At 33.5% G+C, this 20,073-nt stretch overlaps 2 protein-coding genes and 1 pseudogene across 2 annotated transcripts; 2 read left to right on the top strand and 1 right to left on the bottom strand.

Moving 5' to 3' along the window:
• Window positions 1–3,673: 3,673 nt before the first annotated feature.
• On the top strand, window positions 3,674–8,591 carry LOC120165654 (UTP--glucose-1-phosphate uridylyltransferase-like). Its single transcript, XM_039175130.1, has 21 exons — window positions 3,674–3,800; window positions 3,893–3,940; window positions 4,058–4,149; window positions 4,240–4,330; window positions 4,443–4,503; window positions 4,606–4,683; window positions 4,787–4,837; window positions 4,958–5,031; window positions 5,788–5,860; window positions 5,958–6,015; window positions 6,138–6,184; window positions 6,270–6,335; window positions 6,979–7,011; window positions 7,171–7,223; window positions 7,292–7,367; window positions 7,444–7,500; window positions 7,583–7,666; window positions 7,750–7,848; window positions 7,933–8,037; window positions 8,148–8,219; window positions 8,474–8,591. Exons 1-21 carry the CDS (start codon window positions 3,748–3,750, stop codon window positions 8,504–8,506), a joined length of 1,404 nt encoding a protein of 467 aa, XP_039031061.1. The 5' UTR covers window positions 3,674–3,747; the 3' UTR covers window positions 8,507–8,591.
• Window positions 8,592–11,690: 3,099 nt separating this feature from the next.
• Window positions 11,691–15,049, top strand: LOC120165653 (annotated as a pseudogene).
• A 790-nt stretch (window positions 15,050–15,839) lies between these two features.
• Window positions 15,840–16,571, bottom strand: LOC120165632. Its single transcript, XM_039175109.1, has one exon. The coding sequence runs from the start codon at window positions 16,508–16,510 to the stop codon at window positions 16,034–16,036; it is 477 nt and encodes a 158-aa protein (XP_039031040.1). The 5' UTR covers window positions 16,511–16,571; the 3' UTR covers window positions 15,840–16,033.
• Between the last annotated feature and the right edge of the window lie 3,502 nt (window positions 16,572–20,073).

The raw sequence follows: 20,073 nt of genomic DNA on the forward strand, positions 1-20,073 counted from the left end.
AGACACCTCCAACTGCAACATCAGTGGCAAGTTTCCCAACCCAAATGCCTACCTCCTATGTGACCACCACTACCCGTATGCCTAACCCGAAATCATCGATGACCAAACCGGCAACTGGCAGGCCACCTTCTCCTTTTGCTCTATTGGAATATGCATTCTGGAATATACATTTGCATTCTAGAATATGCATTGTTAACGTGTAATGTGTGCATGCACTGTTAATGTGTGCATTGAGTGTGTGTGTGTGTGAGTTGTTATGGTTGTTAAGGATAGGGACGTTTTGGATTCTGTTATGAATGTTGTTATAGGAAGCTAAGAGATTGAGTAAGCTTGAAGTCATAGCTGCTATATAAGCTGATTGTGATGTAGTTGCACGTGAAGCATAATAGTAATAGCAGATGTTATTCATTTGATCTTAATTCTCAACATGGTATCAGTTGCTAAAGATCTTGAAGCCTTTCTTCCGCCGCACCTTTCTTTCGCCACTGTTATCTCCATTACCTTTTTTCAAGTTGTTTTTCTTCATCCGTGTTTTTCTTCATCTTCTGCTCTTCATTGAATGATGTTGCTGTCATCGCTAGCACCACCTGTTTCTTATTCTTTTTCTGCCGCAAGTATCGCATCATGAGGTGATTGTCTCTTTTATCACCAGTTTTTCTTTAACATCAATATTGAAGAATTTTGAGTTAAACAATGATGGCTCTGTCGTGCATTTATCATTTATGATCTTATTTGGAATCATCTACTACATGTTCGACGTTTTGTTTGTGAGAGTTCGGTAGTGACAATGTTTTCTCCCGCTGCTTGGAATTCGTTGGTGCTATCGTGACTGTTTCCAGCGCTGTTAATGATCGTATCCACCTGTTATTCTCTTGCCGCTCTTGTTATGATGCCTTTTCATCACTGCTGCAAAATTGCTCTCAAATATCTTGTATGTTTTTTAGGTTCATCGGATCTCTAATTGTTTGTTATCTTCGTCGATTCACTAGTCGAACTTCCTCTATTTCATATCAGAATCTCATATCTGAATCTGGTTCCTTGACGCTAGTTGGTTGTTCATTGGTAGTGTTACAAATTTGATGGTTTGCTACGTCAAAGTTTCATCGTCATCGCTTCATGTTTTCTGGCGACTGTTGCAATTCTACAATGAGATATGTTGAGTTTGTTTTTCAGGTTCTATCTAAATGCATGCTGCCTCCTCTATCATTCGTGTTTGGTTACTGATTCATGTCTCAGCCACTATCATTTCTTAGTTTTAGATGGTAATTGATTTTGGAATATCAGTTGTTGTTTGTCTACTGCTTATGCTTTATTGAGATTAGTTTTGTGTTGGTGATTCACAATGGTTAATCAAATCTGGTTTGGTGATTGGATTCTTGCATTTGGGACGTTATTCAAGTAAGAAATCAAAGTTAGCGTGAATTTGAGCAGAGTAGCAACATGTGAGAATTCTGATGTAGTGATTTAGTTGTTGCATAGACGTGCATACTCCTCCTTCTGAGTCTTGTTCTGTTGACTTTTACTGAATTGGTTACTGCTGATGGTTGGCTGAATACTTGTTCATTGGTATAAGCGAGTTAATTTGGTTGAGAACAATGGTATTGTTTTGGTGATCTCTTCAATAGTCATGGTCTGTTTAAAAACAACTTATTGTTGTGGTATCTTTTCATCATTTGTTACTTTTTCTCCAAAGAAATCATGGGACTTGAAAGCTTCACAGAAAATCTAAGGGCACATTGGGTAAAAGGATGAAGAAGGAAGAAAATAAAGGTGAGTAAAGTAGAACGAAGGGAAGCATCGCACTTTTGATTCTCGTCTATAGTAGAACGAAGGGAGGCGTCGCACTTTCGATTCAAGAAGAACGGAAGGAAGCATCGCACTTTCGATTCAATTAGAAAGGAAGGAAGCATCGCACTTTCGATTCAACTAGAACGGATGATTTACTAAATCATTGTCCAAATATTCGTTTGAGCAATTTCGACCCAAAGTGCAGATTTTCTCATTTACTCAAGGAGAAGGAAAAGAGTAGGGAGAATATTGAAATATGCATTCTGGAATATACATTTGCATTCTAGAATATGCATTGTTAACGTGTAATGTGTGCATGCACTGTTAATGTGTGCATTGAGTGTGTGTGTGTGTGAGTTGTTATGGTTGTTAAGGATAGGGACGTTTGGATTCTGTTATGAATGTTGTTATAGGAAGCTAAGAGATTGAGTAAGCTTGAAGTCATAGCTGCTATATAAGCTGATTGTGATGTAGTTGCACGTGAAGCATAATAGTAATAGCAGATGTTATTCATTTGATCTTAATTCTCAACATGCTCTCTCACCTTTCCAGTTGAAAGCTCAAGCTGAGACTGATCCCAAGAAGATTCAAGCTGAGACAGAGCAAAAGACGATCGACAAGCCCAAGGGATGGCTATTTGGTGACACTCGCAAAGCAACATCCAAGGGAAGTGAGGCAAAGGGCAACAAGTATTTTCTGACTCCGAGGATGCAAGAATGAAGATCATAAAAATTACTGGTGATAATCAAGGCGCTTTCATGGAGATAAACCAACCATCTCACCATAAAAATGGGTTTCAGGGAACTTCATTTCGCCTCGAAAACATGTATATGCATGTTTAATAAATTTATAGTTTGGTAGGTTATATTTTAATTTTTGTATTTCAATCACATTTTTTAAATTTTCTTATTTGTTTTAAATGGTACGGTGTCATTTATGTTATTTTCCATATTATTTTAGCTTAAACCGAATAGGATCAATTGCATATAATACCCTATAGTTTATGCACATTTTGTATTTAAGTCATTGGTTTAATTCCAATTTTGTAAGTTTAATTTTACATTTACGTGAATTTAATCATCATTCTAAAGTTAGTATATTTAGCTTAAATTAGTCCTCACATTTAGATTTCTCTTAATTTAGTCCCTGTTTAGGATTGTTTTCTTTAATTAGTTGTGTATATTTATTTTGCATGTTGATATGTTTATGTATAAGTATGCGATTGATTTATTTAGGAGTCACATAACATCATTTTGCATAATTTGTATATTACCTTCATGTGTATAACTTAACCCCTATCACATAATTAGATTTAGGTTTTAGGGTTTAGGGTTTATTACAAAGATATTAATTAATCGACTTGGTATCGATTTATGAGGTAAGTATAATTTAGGGTTTAAAGTTTAGGGTTTAAGGTTTAAGGTTCATTGTAATGATATTAATTAAAATTTGAGGTTGTTGTATTATATAATTTTTAATATATTTTTAAAATATTTTAATTATCAATAGTGTATTTTTAATATATTTTTAATAATGTAATTTTAAAAAATCTAAAAATATAACATTTTTCGAGCTGCTCACGAGCTTTTCGAGTCGAATATCGAGTAGGTTGTTCAGGCTCGTTAAGAACTTGAGTCCAGTCCATTCGATTCGAGTATTTATCGAACCTTGATCGAAGAGATCTCGAATAACTCGCGATCTGTCTCGTCTAATTTACAGCCCATTTACAGCCCTAGGTGTCAAGATGTCCGTCATGCTAGCTTCGTTTCTACGACTGATTCTAAATACTATATTATTTTAATATTTTGAAAACTTGGTAAACGTAGCTTCGAATTTCAAGAGGCTATTCGAATTTTACTATAAAAAGCTCACGTAGACATCCTCCTCACTCCACACTCTAATACACTTGCCGTTCCTCTCCATTTCCTTGTTTCTGTTATTCTTCTTGTTTGTTTTCCGATGGAAAAACTGGATCACATCAAATCTCACCTTCCTTCACTAACTCAAATCAGGTACGCTTTCTCTGCTTTTCTTTTTATTTTCTCGGAGAATTTGTAATTGACAATAACGATAACGATGATTCCAATGTTTGATTATTTCTCAGTGAAAATGAGAAAAACGGATTCATCAACCTCGTCTCCCGCTATCTCAGGTAAGGTGTCCGTTTCAATTCAAACCGTTTTCCTTTTTTTTCTCTCTTTGATCGTTGTTAGTTAGATTTTGAATTCTGATATTTCGAAAATGGCGATTTGAATTGTTATAAAAAAAGTGGAGAAGCACAGCATGTAGAATGGAGTAAGATCCAAACACCGACTGATGAAGTTGTTGTTCCTTATGACACATTGGCTCCAATTCCTGAAGGTAGTTATCTAATTTAATTTTAATCTATTGAAAAAAAAACGAATAGGGAGTTTGCCTTTCTTTTGATCTAATGAATAAATCTCAATGCAGATCCAGCTGAAACTAAGAAGTTATTGGACAAACTTGTTGTTTTAAAGCTTAATGGAGGCTTGGGGACGACTATGGGATGTACTGGTCCTAAGTATGATATTTTTCTTTCTAATCAGTCACCATTAGTTACTTTTATGTTTTGCATTGTTTAGTAATAAAATTATTTAATTGTTCCTTTGTTTGATTTTTTTTCTCGAAAACAGATCTGTCATTGAAGTCCGCAATGGCTCCACATTTCTTGATCTAATTGTTGCTCAAATTCAGGTTATAAATTTTCCTTCCCTTATAAGTTGTTGATTTTCGTTTTTGTCTTATGTTATAAGATGCAGCTCATTTGAAAACCGTCTTTTTCTTTGTTTTGATCAGAATCTTAATACGAAATATGGATGTAGCGTTCCATTGGTGCTGATGAACTCATTCAATACCCATGATGACACAATGAAGGTTTATTTCTACATTTATATAACTTTTTCCTTCACCTCAACTGATTTATTTTTCTTGTCATCAGCATTCGATCTATTTTTCATATAATTATTGTTCAATGCAGATTGTCGAAAATTACTCCAATTCAAACGTAAAAGTTCATATTTTTAATCAGGTTTAGAAATTGAATTTCACCTTCTCAAGATTCAATTTAGACTCAACGACATAAAACAGAGATCCATTTCTTGTATTCTCTTTTCTCTGATTTCTCCCCTCATTTCTTGGATATTCATAGAGCCAATATCCTCGTCTGGTGGCTGAAGATTTTACTCCATTTCCTTGCAAAGGGCAGCCTGGAAAGGATGGATGGTAAACTTTGTTGCTCTATTTCCTTCTTTTAATCTAGTCCCTCTATTACAGTAGGGATGCATGGCAATCTTAATGCTAAACTACAGATAGAGACGAACAGTAATTTAAAGGGCCTGAATTCTTTTTATTTCATCCACTTCTCTCACTTTATATGCCTTCATTATCGGTTGTGATTACTATTTTTTAGCTGCTTAGCTTCATCTGAATTACTATTTGCTTCCCAACTTGTAAGAACATTGTAAAGTTTTGAAGCTTTGAAGTGGTTTTAAAAAGGGATGGATGTATCATAGATGTAAACTGGTTAGTTTTCATTCAAGAAAGTATGGGGAGTTCATGTGGAATTAATATTTAGAGTTTCAGAATAGTCTTACAGCTGTTATATCTGAGCCATAACCCATTTATAAGAGAAGTGTTATTGTCTTTGTTGTTTCCAAAACTGAGCTACGAATTTACGTATATTTTTGTTAAATGATGTATGTTTCTTAGTTTAACGCATTCACAGGATAATTGAAGAGTGTCATAGTTTTAGAAAATGAAGTATAAGGTTTTCCCTGGATTCTTTATGCTGTAGTGGGATGAAATTATTGGACTGCTTCTCAGTCTCTTCTATATTTTCTATAACGTTCATAATGAAGAATAATGTTCATAACACTCTCACTTTTGATTTTTCTTCACTTATTGCATTGAATAGGTTTCATTTTGAGTTTCTTGTTCAATGGTAATCTCTTTACTAGAGCATTTCTTTTCTGGATGAAGGTATCCTCCTGGTCATGGTGACGTGTTCCAATCTCTAATGAACAGTGGCAAGCTCGATACTTTCTTATCAGAGGTTATGGCTGCAATGCAATGTGATTTTTTTCCAAAACATTTGGTGCATAGGCATAAATTCTTTCTGGTAACATATTTGTGTTTCATTGTTCGTACAGGGCAAGGAGTATGTGTTTGTTGCCAACTCAGACAACTTGGGTGCTATTGTTGACTTGAGTATCCTCATTTTGGTTTCCAATGAATTCAACTTGTTAGTTATTAGTCACGCACACACTCTTAAGACATGAATCTCAACTTTTTTCCTTTCTGGCAATGTTAGTCCTTGACAGGGGATCTAGAAATCTTGAATCATTTGATCCAAAATAAGAATGAATACTGTATGGAGGTACAGGAAGATAACTATAATCTGTTCTATTCGGTTTCCCTAGCTTTGTGATTATTGCTACATTGCTTCTTTTTTCTTTTTGTAGGTGACACCCAAAACCTTAGCTGATGTGAAGGGCGGCACTCTTATATCTTATGAAGGAAAAGTTCAGGTATGAAATGAACTCTTATTTGCTTTTAGAATTTGTCTTTCAATCCTATCGCCTTTTATTAACAGAAGTATATCTGAGGTTTTAAAGATAAACAACCTATCTTGCTTTTAAGCATAGGAATGTGGAGTAGAATTACTACTGATTTATAAGTGCCATAGGTAGAATTTTAGAGTATAATTACAGGTTCACATTTTTTATGATAATGGCTTATTGGCTTGGTAAACAAATGCATAAACAACCTCATACTTTCTAAAACTTTATTAATGGATTTTCCTATTGCAGAATAAATAATAATTATTATTGTTTTTTAGATTTTTCTACTGCATAATAAATTAACATTATTATTGGTTTTCACTACTGCAAAATAAAAAAAGTACTGAGTTATACTTGAATCTCCATATCTTTAGAATAATGGAAAAGCTGGAGTTATTTCTGCAGAAAATAACTTATTGCAGTTAAACCAGAAGAATTTACTGCTTAAGCTTTTGTCCATAGCTGATTGTCTTAGTTTATTTTTTAATTTTGCGAACATGTTATTAACCTTTTTTAGTACATAATGGTGAATCACCAACCGAGAAGGAAAAAACCAAATGTTTCCTACTTTAACTAATTAACTGACACTGTTTTTATTTGTGTAATTCAGCTCCTTGAAATTGCACAAGTCCCTGATGCACATGTAAGTTGTCCGTTTTCCATCTTTCTTTGTCTATTTGTTGTTTTGTTATTCATTCTTTTCCACCCCAATTTGCATTTGACTTGATTTGTTTAATGGAGAAAATGTAGTTTTGCTAATCATCTGTCAGGTCAATGGCTGATGTGATTCTCTTTGTAACAGGTCAATGAATTCAAGTCCATTGAGAAATTTAAAATTTTCAATACAAACAATTTGTAAGTTACCCTCCCTTAACTATCGTAACTGATTATTGGTTTAGCACTGATCATTTATTTATTTACAGGTGGGTGAACCTGAAAGCAATAAAGAGGCTTGTGGAAGCTGATGCACTCGAGATGGAAATCATCCCAAACCCAAAGGTTTGTTTCTTTGTTTTTTCATTACCATGTTGCATCTGGTAGAATTCTGATTACCAAATAATAAAATTGGCTGCAGGAGGTCGATGGAGTCAAAGTTCTTCAACTGGAAACTGCAGCTGGTGCAGCAATTAGGGTATACATTGTCCTATTTACTCTTATGATCTATCACAATCTTAAAAAGTGGTTTAACTCTGTTATTTCCATGTGTGAACAAGTTCTTTGAACATGCTATTGGTATCAATGTACCTCGATCACGATTCCTTCCGGTGAAGGCGTCTTCAGATTTGTTTCTTGTCCAGGTTATTGTCTTCTTCCTCCAACACTGCACCCTGGATAGTAATTAGAACCTTCCTTTAACACATCCTCATATTTTCATTCGCAGTCTGACCTCTACACCTTAGCTGATGGCTTAGTTAGCCGCAACAGTGCTAGAGCGAATCCGGAAAATCCATCCATTGAATTGGGGCCTGAATTCAAGAAGGTTAGTACTTGTCATGTTGATCTCGCACTTTAACATCGATGCTATTTCGATAACGACGTTGATATTTCGTAATCTGCACAACAGGTTAGCAACTTCTTAAGTCGGTTCAAGTCAATCCCAAGCATCATCGATCTTGACAACCTTAGCGTGAGTGGCGATGTATGGTTTGGTGCTAATATTGTTCTCAAGGTATTTTACACCCTCCAATTTCCGTATAGCTACTTGTACGTTTTAGTTCCATCTCGCTATATAAGAAGCATTAAGTTAATAGCTTTAGCTGAATGGTCATCATTTTACAGGGGAAAGTGAAAATTGCTGCAAAAGATGGAGTAAAGTTGGAGATTCCAGATGGAACCGTACTCGAAAACAAGGTAAAACGATGAGATGCAGTCTCTTCTTTACTCGCATTACCAGGGATTTAAATTACGGTTACAGTCATGTTTATCGTAATAGCGGCAATAGCAGATGCTATTATAATCATTATGGGTATCGTAGTCATGCAATAATGAATTAACGATTTCAGGCGACACCTTTACCGTAATATAACAGCCGCTATTTAAATCCCTGAGCATTACATGGATCATTTTTGTTTTGGCTAATTGTGTGTTGTTTATTTTGTGGCTAGGAAATCAATGGCCCCGAAGACTTATCCGGCTAAAGGTTGATGAATGTTAAAGGTTGTAGTATCTGCTTTTTGTCTTGCGGAAGTTTTATTCGAGTCTTGAGAATGTTTTCATATATATATATTGGTTGGTTTTGCTCCGCATACTGCTGAAAAACATGGTTCCGATATTGATTTGATTTGAAAATATTGTTCCATGAGTACTGCTTTTATCTCATTAGTAACTCAAATACAAGACTCCACAATTATAAAAACTAATTAACATAAATAAATAGTAATTAAACATGTTGGTACAAAATTTATTAGTATACAAGAAAATGATTTCAGGTAAAGAGATTTTATGTGCCAAAATAAAATTTATCAAACTCCAATCCCTTTTTGTTTATAGAACAAATGGCAACCCTACCTGCAAACTCTTCGAATCAAGGAATAAAAAATTGGACAGTGTACAGAACTGGTTGGACCTTCGGTTCTAAGTTCAACAACAAAAAGATATGAAGTTGGCAGGGGATGCACCTAGAGGGGCCGGGTGGGGAAGGTTGCTCCCTCATAAAATTTTCAAATTCCTATGTATTTTAGATATTTTCTTTATACTTTCTATTGAAAACATGATTTCGCTCCATAAAATTTTATAAATTATTTCGTACTTAAAATTTTATAAGTTTGTCATCCCTAATATGAAATACTGGGTTCGTACTGCCGCAACCAAACTATCAAACTTCCCTTTTCCATGGCTTCAGTTCTGGACTTTCTGAGATTTTGCAATGACGAACATGTATGAATGTCATTTTGCATCATCTTCAAACAGATTTATGGTATGGGATTTTCTGACTGCGTCTTCAAACTGTCGATTCACTTGATGGAATGAGCAACGCCCCATCGGTCGATGGAAGAGTGGTTGTATTTTGCTGTTTTGCTTGTACCTGCTCCAGTTCTTGTTCTGTGAACACTTCGAATTGCAAAAAGGGGCCATGTTCTTCTCATGCAGCCATGTCAATTACCAGAAACTCTCTCCACCGAGATCATCACATGCAGAAATGGACCTATCGACGTTTTGGTTTGAGAGCTGATGAGGTGAGAGAGACGGGGAGGAGACGAATACGATGGTGGTGATGGTTTAAGGACCTATGTCATGTTTTGATAGTAATTTAAGGATAAAACTAAATATTAATTTTTTTGTTAACGTTATCAATTTAATAAAAACAACGATAAGTGACCATTTTATTATAAATCGATAATATTAATAATAATAGTTGTCGTTAAATTGCTATTTAGCATTTTAACAATGAGTGTAATATTGAGTTACTTTGTTGATTTTGTAGATCAGCAGATTAGTGCTCGAGTAGACTGGCACTGTTGGCATTAGCTCCTATATATTAGGTCTGTTGTATGTATGTATGATTTATTTCTATTTAGGATTAAAGAGGTTTTAGTGAGATTTATAGTCTATATAGTTTATTATTATAATAAAGTTCTCTCGATGAGAAAAAAGAAAAACACATTACACATTTAGAAAATATAAACACCATATTAGTAAAAATGACAAAGTACAAAAGCATTGATGCCATTGTTATGAAATTAATCCCCAACAAATAAACATATTTTAATATATCTAAATCATATCATAAATAAATCCTCAATCATAATTAAAGAAAAAGAATACTATTTTGACAAAGACGAAAAGACTCATTAAATGATTTCAATAATAAAAGATAATGTTGACTAAGAGGTCATGAGTTCAAACAGCGGCATTTATGGGATGTGTGTACGTTATTAATAGATTAAGAAAATCCATATATTATCTTGTAATCATTATAAACTATTAAATTTTTTGAAATAGACCAACGTATCAAGAAGAAGTATCAAATCTTAAATCATGGAGTAGTAAAAGAAAGCAATACATCAACAATTGATAAAAATGCACTCACCTTAATTTAAGAATGATGGACCAACAACTATATCAAATATATATCTATAAACAAAACATATTATACTTTTTAAACTGAATTGATTATATAGTGGATGTAGTAATTAATATCAAATTGATTGTTTTTAAAAAAACACTAATAAAAAATTTAATAATTAAACGAGATTATATTGATAATATTTTATAAATCTATAAACTTAAAGTAAAAATAAAAGAAAAATATAGGATACAAGATAAAAGGAATGAATCATCTTTCTATTGCTCACTCCATTCATAAGTACATGATCACTATTTATAAAGTTTTAATATTTATAGATTTTATGAATATGAACTCTAAAGTTCGTACTACAATGGATATAAAATTTAGTAACTTAATGAATGGAAGTTGTATGAATATCCACTTAAGTAGATTTATAGCATGTATTTTTTAATTATCGGCATCTGATTTATTAATTGACTATTTCGAATAAATTTCTGTAGATGTTTATTAAAAGACAATCCTCCTATCCCAATTTACTCAATTCATAAATGTCAGAATTCGAATTTATAACCTTGCTTAAAGGATCTACCTTCTCATCTCATCAAACTAATTAATTATTGATTGATTTATAACATGTTTTTAATTTTTCTAAAATGTTTTCATAATTTTATAACATGTTGATTCCAAATTATCAATAATTACATATTATTTTACGGTGCGGTAATTTAATTTAAAGTTAATTTAAGATGGTTTCAACTTAAAATGTTGTCATCTTTAACTTAAAAAGTTATACAAACTTATAAAACTTTAGATTGAAACTGAAAAGTTACATTGCAAAGGTTTGTAACTTATAATCGAAAATACTAAAAAATAACATTTTCGATTATAACTTATAAAAGTTTAAAAATTACTCCTTCTTATCTAAAAGATTATACTTTTGGTAAGATTTTCTATTATAACTAATTTTTATATTTTTAATCTTATATTAATAAATTGTATTTTATCTAGGATGAGACATTAAATTTCTTAAATAAGGTCGATGGGATGAGACACTAGATTACTTAACCAAGGTTGATAGTTTAAATCTTGATGTTTACAAATGGAGCAAACTGAGTTAATAAGATTACCATTGTCTCTGTAACATTTGATCTAAATTAGTTGATAAATTAGTTGATAAATAGATTAGATTTTCGAAAATGACCATCCAACTCAGTTAATAGAGTGGGAACAAGAGACAACTATTTTTTGGAGAATTCAAAAATAAATTATATTTGAAAACTCCTAATAATTTTGCCGATTACTTGGTACCTTTGTATTTTCTCCCTCGCCCCTTCCCCTCACTCCGTTTTCCCTCTTCTTTTTCCTTTCATTTTCCTTTCTATATTTCTTGCCCTTTTTCTCTAGTTTCCATCACCTTCAGCTTGTGGCCACCACCATATATCTCACGCGCCGCCCCTCACTTAATCTCACTTTGTCGCCAGCTCTGACCCTCTTCCTCTCTGCAGCTCAACTACACATTGGGTAAGTAAAGACTTTTGCTGATTTCTCTATATTCCTTTTTGTTTACTTTTGGGGTTTTGCTATTTTCTTTCTTGATCTCTCTTTGATTTGGTCATCCAAGTAAGTTTGCTTCAAATACCATTATTTTGTTTTTCTTTGATGGCACTAGTTTCAGAAATTTTCAATCTTTTTAAGGGCCAAAGGGAGGAAACCAGTATGTGTTCGTGGACAGCAGCCGAGTCAGACGTGGTAGTGAAGAACCGATTAGTAGGGTTACTACTATGGCAGTCGATTCTAAGTAGCTTGATTTTCTTGGCATTCACGAAAACAATCGTCTCCTGGCGCTCCTTCACTACAATTTTCATCTCCTTTTTCAGCTTTCATCTCTCCCAGCTGCTCTTCTCTTTTTCGCTCTCGACCGTCTTATCTCCACAACCTAAATTTAGACGTATTTTTCCGGTGTTGCTGGCCGTGGCGGCTGTTTCGGGTTCTCTCTTGGCTCTTTCTCTTTGCGGTGTCAATGGAAGAGTGGAGTTTAAGGGTTTTGTTTCGGGGTTACTCTATGCTTCTTTTTATATTTATAAACGGCGATGGGTATTGCAGTTCCCCATTGTTCAGGTGAATTGATGTTGTTAGTGTTTCTTGTTTTAAATCGTCTTTTTAATCTGTTTTATGACTTGGGTTTTGTTTGCTCTTTGTCGACAGCGTCCCCTGTTCTTTAGCTTCAAGATGGGGATCCCTTCCGCCATTGCTAGAGCATTAAAGCTTTCTGCTGCTGCTTATCTATTTTCAACTCTGCTGTTGGGTTTTTGCCGCACGATTTAGCACCGAGCTCGAGCTCGAGCTCGGAAACTTTTTGCTCAGCTTATAATCTCTTACGCTGCCGGCTTTTCTGTGTATCTTTGTTGGGAGTTAACTCACCATTTGCATCAGGTTGGTTTGAAATTTACAAAATTATTGTCATTTCTTACATATTGTGTGATTAAAGCTCAAAATGCTGTTATTTTCCAACACTTTTAGGATGGGTAAACCACCTTTCTAATTCTTAGACATATTCTCATTGACCTATAGGGCTTCTATGTGAATGAATAATTCATGATATTAGCTGCCAGGTTCGAAAGAGGATTGAATCTATAAATCAATTATATTCATCATTGTTAACTGTTTCAGTCAATTAAGCATATGTACTCATAGTTGTTGCATAAGAAACACTCGCCACCATTCTTGCATCTTCTTTCTTGCCTCCCAAAGCAGCAAATTCCTCATTTTTTTTATCTTCTCGACCTTTGATAGCCGTATTGATCATCAACTATTTGTAGTTTGCCAAATGTCTTGGCTGCTTGGGCATTTGGAATGGTGTTTTCACTTTCTCAAAAATGCTAAACTAATGTCATCGTATTGGTCACTATTTCACTTCCTTTTGCATGCTTTTATAGTTCATAGAGAACATATTCGTTCACATTCACTGATGTTCCTTAATATAAATCTTTCTTTTTACCTATATACATGTTCTGTTATAGGTGCTACATACAAAAAGGTTCATGTTTGCACCACCAAAAGGATCAGCAGCAGCAGAAACAAATCCGAGTGAACCGCTCCTAGCTGCATTAGAAGAGACATCTCCAGCTTCTCTTCTGAAATATCTTGCATACCTTGATCTATGTATGGTTTGTGAGAATAATGTTGACTACTGGCGTCGAGCTTCCTTCTTTGAAGAAACTGGTGAGACTTACAAAAGAGTTGCAGCTGTATGCTTGAGGCCTTTGGAGCAGCTTACATCAAAGTTGGTCCAAGGTCTTGATGGCTCTCCAGATGATAAAACCTACTTGATATCTGACCAGTTGCAGTTATCAACTAACCGACAGAATTCAAGATGCTCCGAACTAATGAACGACTTCCAGGTATGACAACATTTTCTAGAGGTGTGCATGCATCCATTCCGCATGTTCTTCATGTAGACCCAGTAGACCACAATGATCGAGTGCACATTAACTGCAAGAATCTTTTAGCAATATAACTCCAATTATTGAATCAGGGAAGAACACGGTTGTCTATAACATGTTTTTTAAATTGTTCACCTTATGGGCAACATGGTTTGATGGGAAGGCTATGTTTCCCGAACACTTCATCATCCTTACAGCACTCATGTTTTATACATATTTGGATATGATACATGGTATTAACTTTCAAATTATACAGAGAAGTTGAAAATGTTTTCACATATTTGTGTTGGACAAATATTCGTATCCAACACTCACTTCCATCTCCAGGTCAAGTATTTTCCTCATTAGGGACGGGGCAATCTTACATCCCTAGGTGGCACAGGTAGTTGGTTACATACACACTTTTCTTTGTAGGCTTAATTTGCTTGCAGTAATTGCTTTCATTGCGCGTTAGCTCGGTTCTCTTTGTTTCTTTGTGGTTGCTTGCTTAGTGTCTATCCCCAAAATGTGTATCAAGACACGTTGAAGCAGGCCGGCCATAGTTTTTTAGGCTAATTGTAGTCATCCAAGGTTCAATTGTACTCTTTTTGGTTATGTTGGATGTTTATCTGTTGCAAGAAAATTCATCTCTACGCATGGACTACTTGGTTCTTTTGTAGCATTTATCTACCAATTGAAGCATCGATGAGCGATTTGTATTGTTACTGAATAAGCCAAATTTATTTATCTTTTGTTGTCGCCTTTTTAGAGGTATACACATGGTCTGCTCGAGCAATTGCTTCCTTGACTGCGCACTCACTTAAAGAAGACAGATTTGGGGTTGCTCAACTCTCCGGTAGCAATGCTGCTGTTATTTCAACGCTCATAGCTTCTTTGCTTGCGGTCGAAATGTTGATGGGGGAAAAATAAGCTTGCAACTTTCTCATAATTTGATGGGGGCATTTGGCACTAAATCAGCCACGTTCAGTGCCGGAATAAGAGATGTTAGAGCAGGAAAAAGTAGACACGACCCAGTATATGCAAAAGCATACGCCATGGCTGATGTTTTAAGAACTTCGATTTACTGCATCGTGTCTGCTTTCCACCATGAGATGCTGGCTAGTGCAAAAGCAGGCCTTCTCGAGAAGGATTGGATTGCTGGTGGCAAACCTCCGTTCGGAACTCGTGAGTTGCTGTTGCAGAAATTGCATCTTTACCTTGACTTCCAAGCAAGTTAAACTAATATGAAAGGAGAATGTGAGAAAAGAACAAGCAGAAAATGTTAGTTTCAAAGGACTGATTGCCGGCACTTCTCCGATTCCATCATCAACTTCCCGTTGCTTTCGTTCAAAGCAAATCTGCCTTGACACCTTGTCGAATTTAACAGAATTCGAGGACAATAGGTGTGTTATCCATTTCTATTTTCTCTGAAAGAAAGTTTTTCATCTTGCAACATTATGCTATGATCAAGTCATACATGATATGAATTAATTGCAAAGTTTTGGATTCAATCTTTGAGAATAGTTCGAGTTTAGATACGGTTGATTTACTGCTAATGGATATTATTATTGACTGTTCAAATTAGACGAGCATTCTTAACGAGGTATCATGATAGTATATTATTTTTTTGGTATTCTACGTATTTAGTCACTTAACTATTATTTTGATTTTGTTTTGATAATTTAATTATTACTTTTCAAAATCATATCTAGTGTTACGTTTTGGTTTCATTTTGATCACAAATTGTTAAAAATATTTCAATGATAATGTGATATTATTTATGGTGATACATCATTATCACTATTAATTTATCAAAGTAACAGTTGGGTGATTAAATACATAGTATACAATAGAATATTTTAAGGTAATTATAAGATAATATTTATTCAGAATCATTTTTAGTTATTGACAATATACATTCACCCCTATATACAATTGCTCAAACCCGAATCTCTATATAAAATAACACTTTATTTAATCACTGTTGACGAGAATGAAGCACAAATCCAAGAATACAAACAAAATCTAATCTTGTAGTAATCTGAATCCCACACGCTTCATCTTATTTTCAAAAAAAAAAAAAAAACCATAAACACAAAAACCCTACAAAGTGAAATCATTAGAATAATAATAAAAGTAACGATTAAGCTGCTCCACAATGACGTCATCGATTCAGAGAGTCCAATTCACGCTCACATGATTCATCCGGTTTAAGACCAGTAACCGTCATCGTCTTAAGCCAGGGACGTTTTCTCCGGACCAGAAACCGAAGCGTAGCGGGTCGAGAAAGCTCGAAACCCACCGTACTCTTTATCGACGTCTTCTAGATCACCAATCTGTCCCGGTCCTTGATCGAAATTCAAAGCGTAGCTCAAAGGATCGTATTGGAATTGGCCGTGCCTACCGCCGCTACCGCTTTTATTCCGGTTGAATCTCCTGATGAAGGTTTTCCACCGGGGACCGGCGACGATCTCCGACCATTCTCGAACCTTGTGGAGCACTCCGACGCTTCGGGTCCAAAAGCCGGAACGGGGCTGGACCTGGGACGACGTACTGGTTATCCTGTGCCAAAAGGCTATGCCGACGGAGGGCGTACGAGAGGAGCTGAAGCAAGGGAAACAGAAGCAGCAACGAGTGTTTCGTAGGAGGGAATTCGACGTCGTTTCTTCGGTTATTGCTGGGTCTACATCTATATGAGCCGCCGTCATCATGGAGATCCAAAAGCTGTTTCTCTGGCTCTCTCCTTAAACAGCAGGGGTGGATTCTAATAATGAGCTTTCCAACGAATTTCAGCCTTTATAAATATAATTTTTCATAAAAAAAGATAATATCATAGTTTCCATTTTGACGATGAACATTTAAAAATAAAATTAGATATATGTCAGAATTCGACTCTCTTAATATAATTTATTTTATTTACAATCGTCATAATTCGAACTACTGATTTTATCTTAAAAAATATATAATGCATGTAAATAGTTGAATAATTATTTATATGTAAATATTTTTTTAATTGTTTGGAGTGATTTTCTTTTTTGTAGATGTAGTTGTTCAAACTCAAATCTTTTAAAAAAATAACATTCTCTAGATTTACGAAGCAATATGATAGTTGTAGCTTAATACTCAATAAATCTTCCCTGGAGAGGCACACACTTTTCACTTGACAAAAGCTTAATACTCAATCATTTAACATTGAACGCTTACACAGTTAATCGATAGATTTTCATTTTTCTATTTTAAATGAGTTCTTCATAATAATCTCGGATCCAATAAACAAAATTGAGTCGCACAGCTTTAATATGCCCGAATAACATTGAACCGTATGCTTTCATTTTTCTTCTAAAAAAAGAGGAGTAACAATGCACTTTTCTCAAATAATTGTTAGAACATATGGTTAATCACCTTATTGAAGAGCTGAAATCATTATCTAATCACAAAGCAACTAACTGAAGCGATATTGTAAAGTGATGGAGGTTCTTAATTAGTGGATTAAGCACTTAAACTAATTGCTTAATTAAAACCCAAATCACAATCTTATGTAGAGTTGGAGGTTTGATTAGTTAACAGGGGAAAAGGGAAACGAGTTCAGTGGAGAATGGCAGTCAAGTATGTGTGGATGAGAGGGAGGTTCAATCATAAAGTTTGGTATAGATTCGTCACCTCTAAAATATTATAAATTTATCCATTTGATATAAAATTATATGTATGTTCGTAGATTAAGAAGTATATAAAATTCAATTTTCATCGACAAAAGAAGGTTCTTCTATTAAATAATAAGGATTAGATCTATTTGTATGAGACTTTGTAACCACAAATTCTTATAATTTAGATAATATAATGAATTTCTCTCATGTAATTCAGGTAATTTCAAAGCCATCTCATAAAAAGCATGAAACTATAGTCATATCATAGAAACAAACTATTGCCTAGACCAATGTTTAAAATATCAAACAAGGATGGACCGAAAGCGACGGTCGTCCCCTGAAAATTTTAAAATTTTATATATTTTAGATTTTTTATTAAAAATTTATTTTTATCTCCCTGAAATTTTATAAGTTTGTATCCTCTAATATAAAATCTTACGTCCATCCGTATTAGCAAATGTACTTATGCAACTTGTATACCACCATGTTTAGACCTTGAGAAGCTGAACTATAACTATGGGCAAATCATTAACATCAAGTGATCTATTAAGAAAAGCATTATTAACATCGAGTTGTAGGATATGTGAGTGAATCACTAATAGCAAAAGGGCATGTAAATGTTTGAAAGAACGTCATTTTTACAAACGGTAAGACAGTGCTAGTGTAGTCAATTCTCTCTACTTATGTAGAATCTTTAGCCACTAAACGAGCCTTATATCGATTAACAATATCATTATATTTATATTTGATGCAATAAACTCACTTACAATCTATTGCTTTCTTCCCCTCCAATAGAGAAACTAGAAACCATGTTTGAATAGATGAGAAATAGATTGTTTCAAGTGCAAGTATATCATGAAAAAGATGAAGAATTTGATTTATGGAAGTAATGGTATGAAAATGAAACATATCTTCCTGAATGACAACATCATGAGAAACCACAGTTGTGTGAGTCTATAAAATGTAAATCTTGTACCCTTTTATACTATGAGGATACCCAAGGAAAACAGCAGAAAACTTATCTCTATGAAGGTGAAGTTTATCCTTAATATTATGATTAATATAAAAATAAGTATTTAAATTATATTTTTTTTTCATTTAGGTGCATAATTTTTTTCGGTCAATCTATATGCTTAACGTTTTCAACGTTATACCTTTAGGTGTCTAGATTGTTACCGTTGTTAAATTACGCCATTAAATGACATGTGTCACCTATAAAATTTATTTTTTTAGGAAAGAGATCTAAAATTTTATATAACTATAAAAAAATCAAAAATCTTTTAATAAACCTAATTTCAATACATTTCCAAAACTGTCAATTGACCAAACACCTAACATGTGATTGACTAACCACTCAACGACCAAAACCCCTTACTTTCACAACCGATTAAACACCTAACGATCGTGTAAATGTAATATTTTGTGCTATCGTCAATTTTCGTTGCAATTAGAGGTTGAAGTAAGGGGTTTCGGTCATTGGGTGTTCAACCGATCATGCATCATTAGAATTTTAGCTGGTTGGTGGCGGTTGGCGATGAGAAAGGGATTGAAATTAAGGTTTTAAAAGATTTTGAATTTTTTTATAATTTCAGAAAACATAAGGGTTTTTTAAAAATAATATTTTTAATTGTTTTTGTTTTTTTTAAAAATAAAATTTTAAAATTTTATAAATGTGAGTGGAAAAAACGATTGTCTAAAAGTACAATGTTGAAAGGTTGACGCCATAATTGACAAGAAAAATAATTAGACAAATAAAAAAAACTGTATAATTTAAACCCTTATTTTAGGGTAAACTACACGGGATCATCAAACTATGGTCAAAAATCATTTTGACCACCAACATTTCAATTTTATCAATTAGATCATCCAACTATTTAAATGTTTCAATCAAACCACCTGCCGTTAATTTTCACCGGCCTTTATTATTCTTGGCACGTGATTACAAATTTTTTTATATCATGTTATTATTAATGAAAGAAAAATGAAGTTAAAATGAAAATAGAAGGTTTTGAACTTGAAACTTTACCACTAGTCCAAACATATACTAAAGAATAAATACAACATTGTTTTAAATATTATTAATTTTTTATTAGCGGTGTAATTTACTCTAATATTTAACATAAATTTTGCATTTATTTCTGTTATTGTATATATATATTGTTTATTCTTTTAAAATATGAAATAATTTTATACTGCTTTTAATAATTTGAATTAGATTACGATTTTTAAATTTTTTCAATAATAATTTTTTATTTAAAACAAAATTGTTGTAATCTAACTAGAAAATTTTAAAAAAATACATATTAACAAAACACATTCTTTTTGGTGTGATGTTTAAGATTATCATAAAAGTGTATATATATTTTAAAGATTATCATATTTTTTTTAAGAAACTTTTTTATTAAAAACAAAAATGTAATAATCTAACTATCATAAATAAAAAATTTAAAATAAATACAAAATTTATATTAAAAACATATTATTGAAAAGATTATCTAACTAAATCAATAACTAAAAGTTTTCTAACTAAAAATTAATCATATATAGAAAAATGTTGTAATTAAACTGCAAATGTATGATTAGTGCAGTGGTCAAGTTGCTTTCATCTTTGATTGAAGTTTATGGTTTGA

This window comes from Hibiscus syriacus, unplaced genomic scaffold (assembly GCF_006381635.1).
Source record: "Hibiscus syriacus cultivar Baekdansim isolate YM2019G1 unplaced genomic scaffold, ASM638163v2 tig00111584_pilon, whole genome shotgun sequence".
In the NCBI taxonomy this organism is placed as follows: Eukaryota; Viridiplantae; Streptophyta; class Magnoliopsida; order Malvales; family Malvaceae; genus Hibiscus; species Hibiscus syriacus.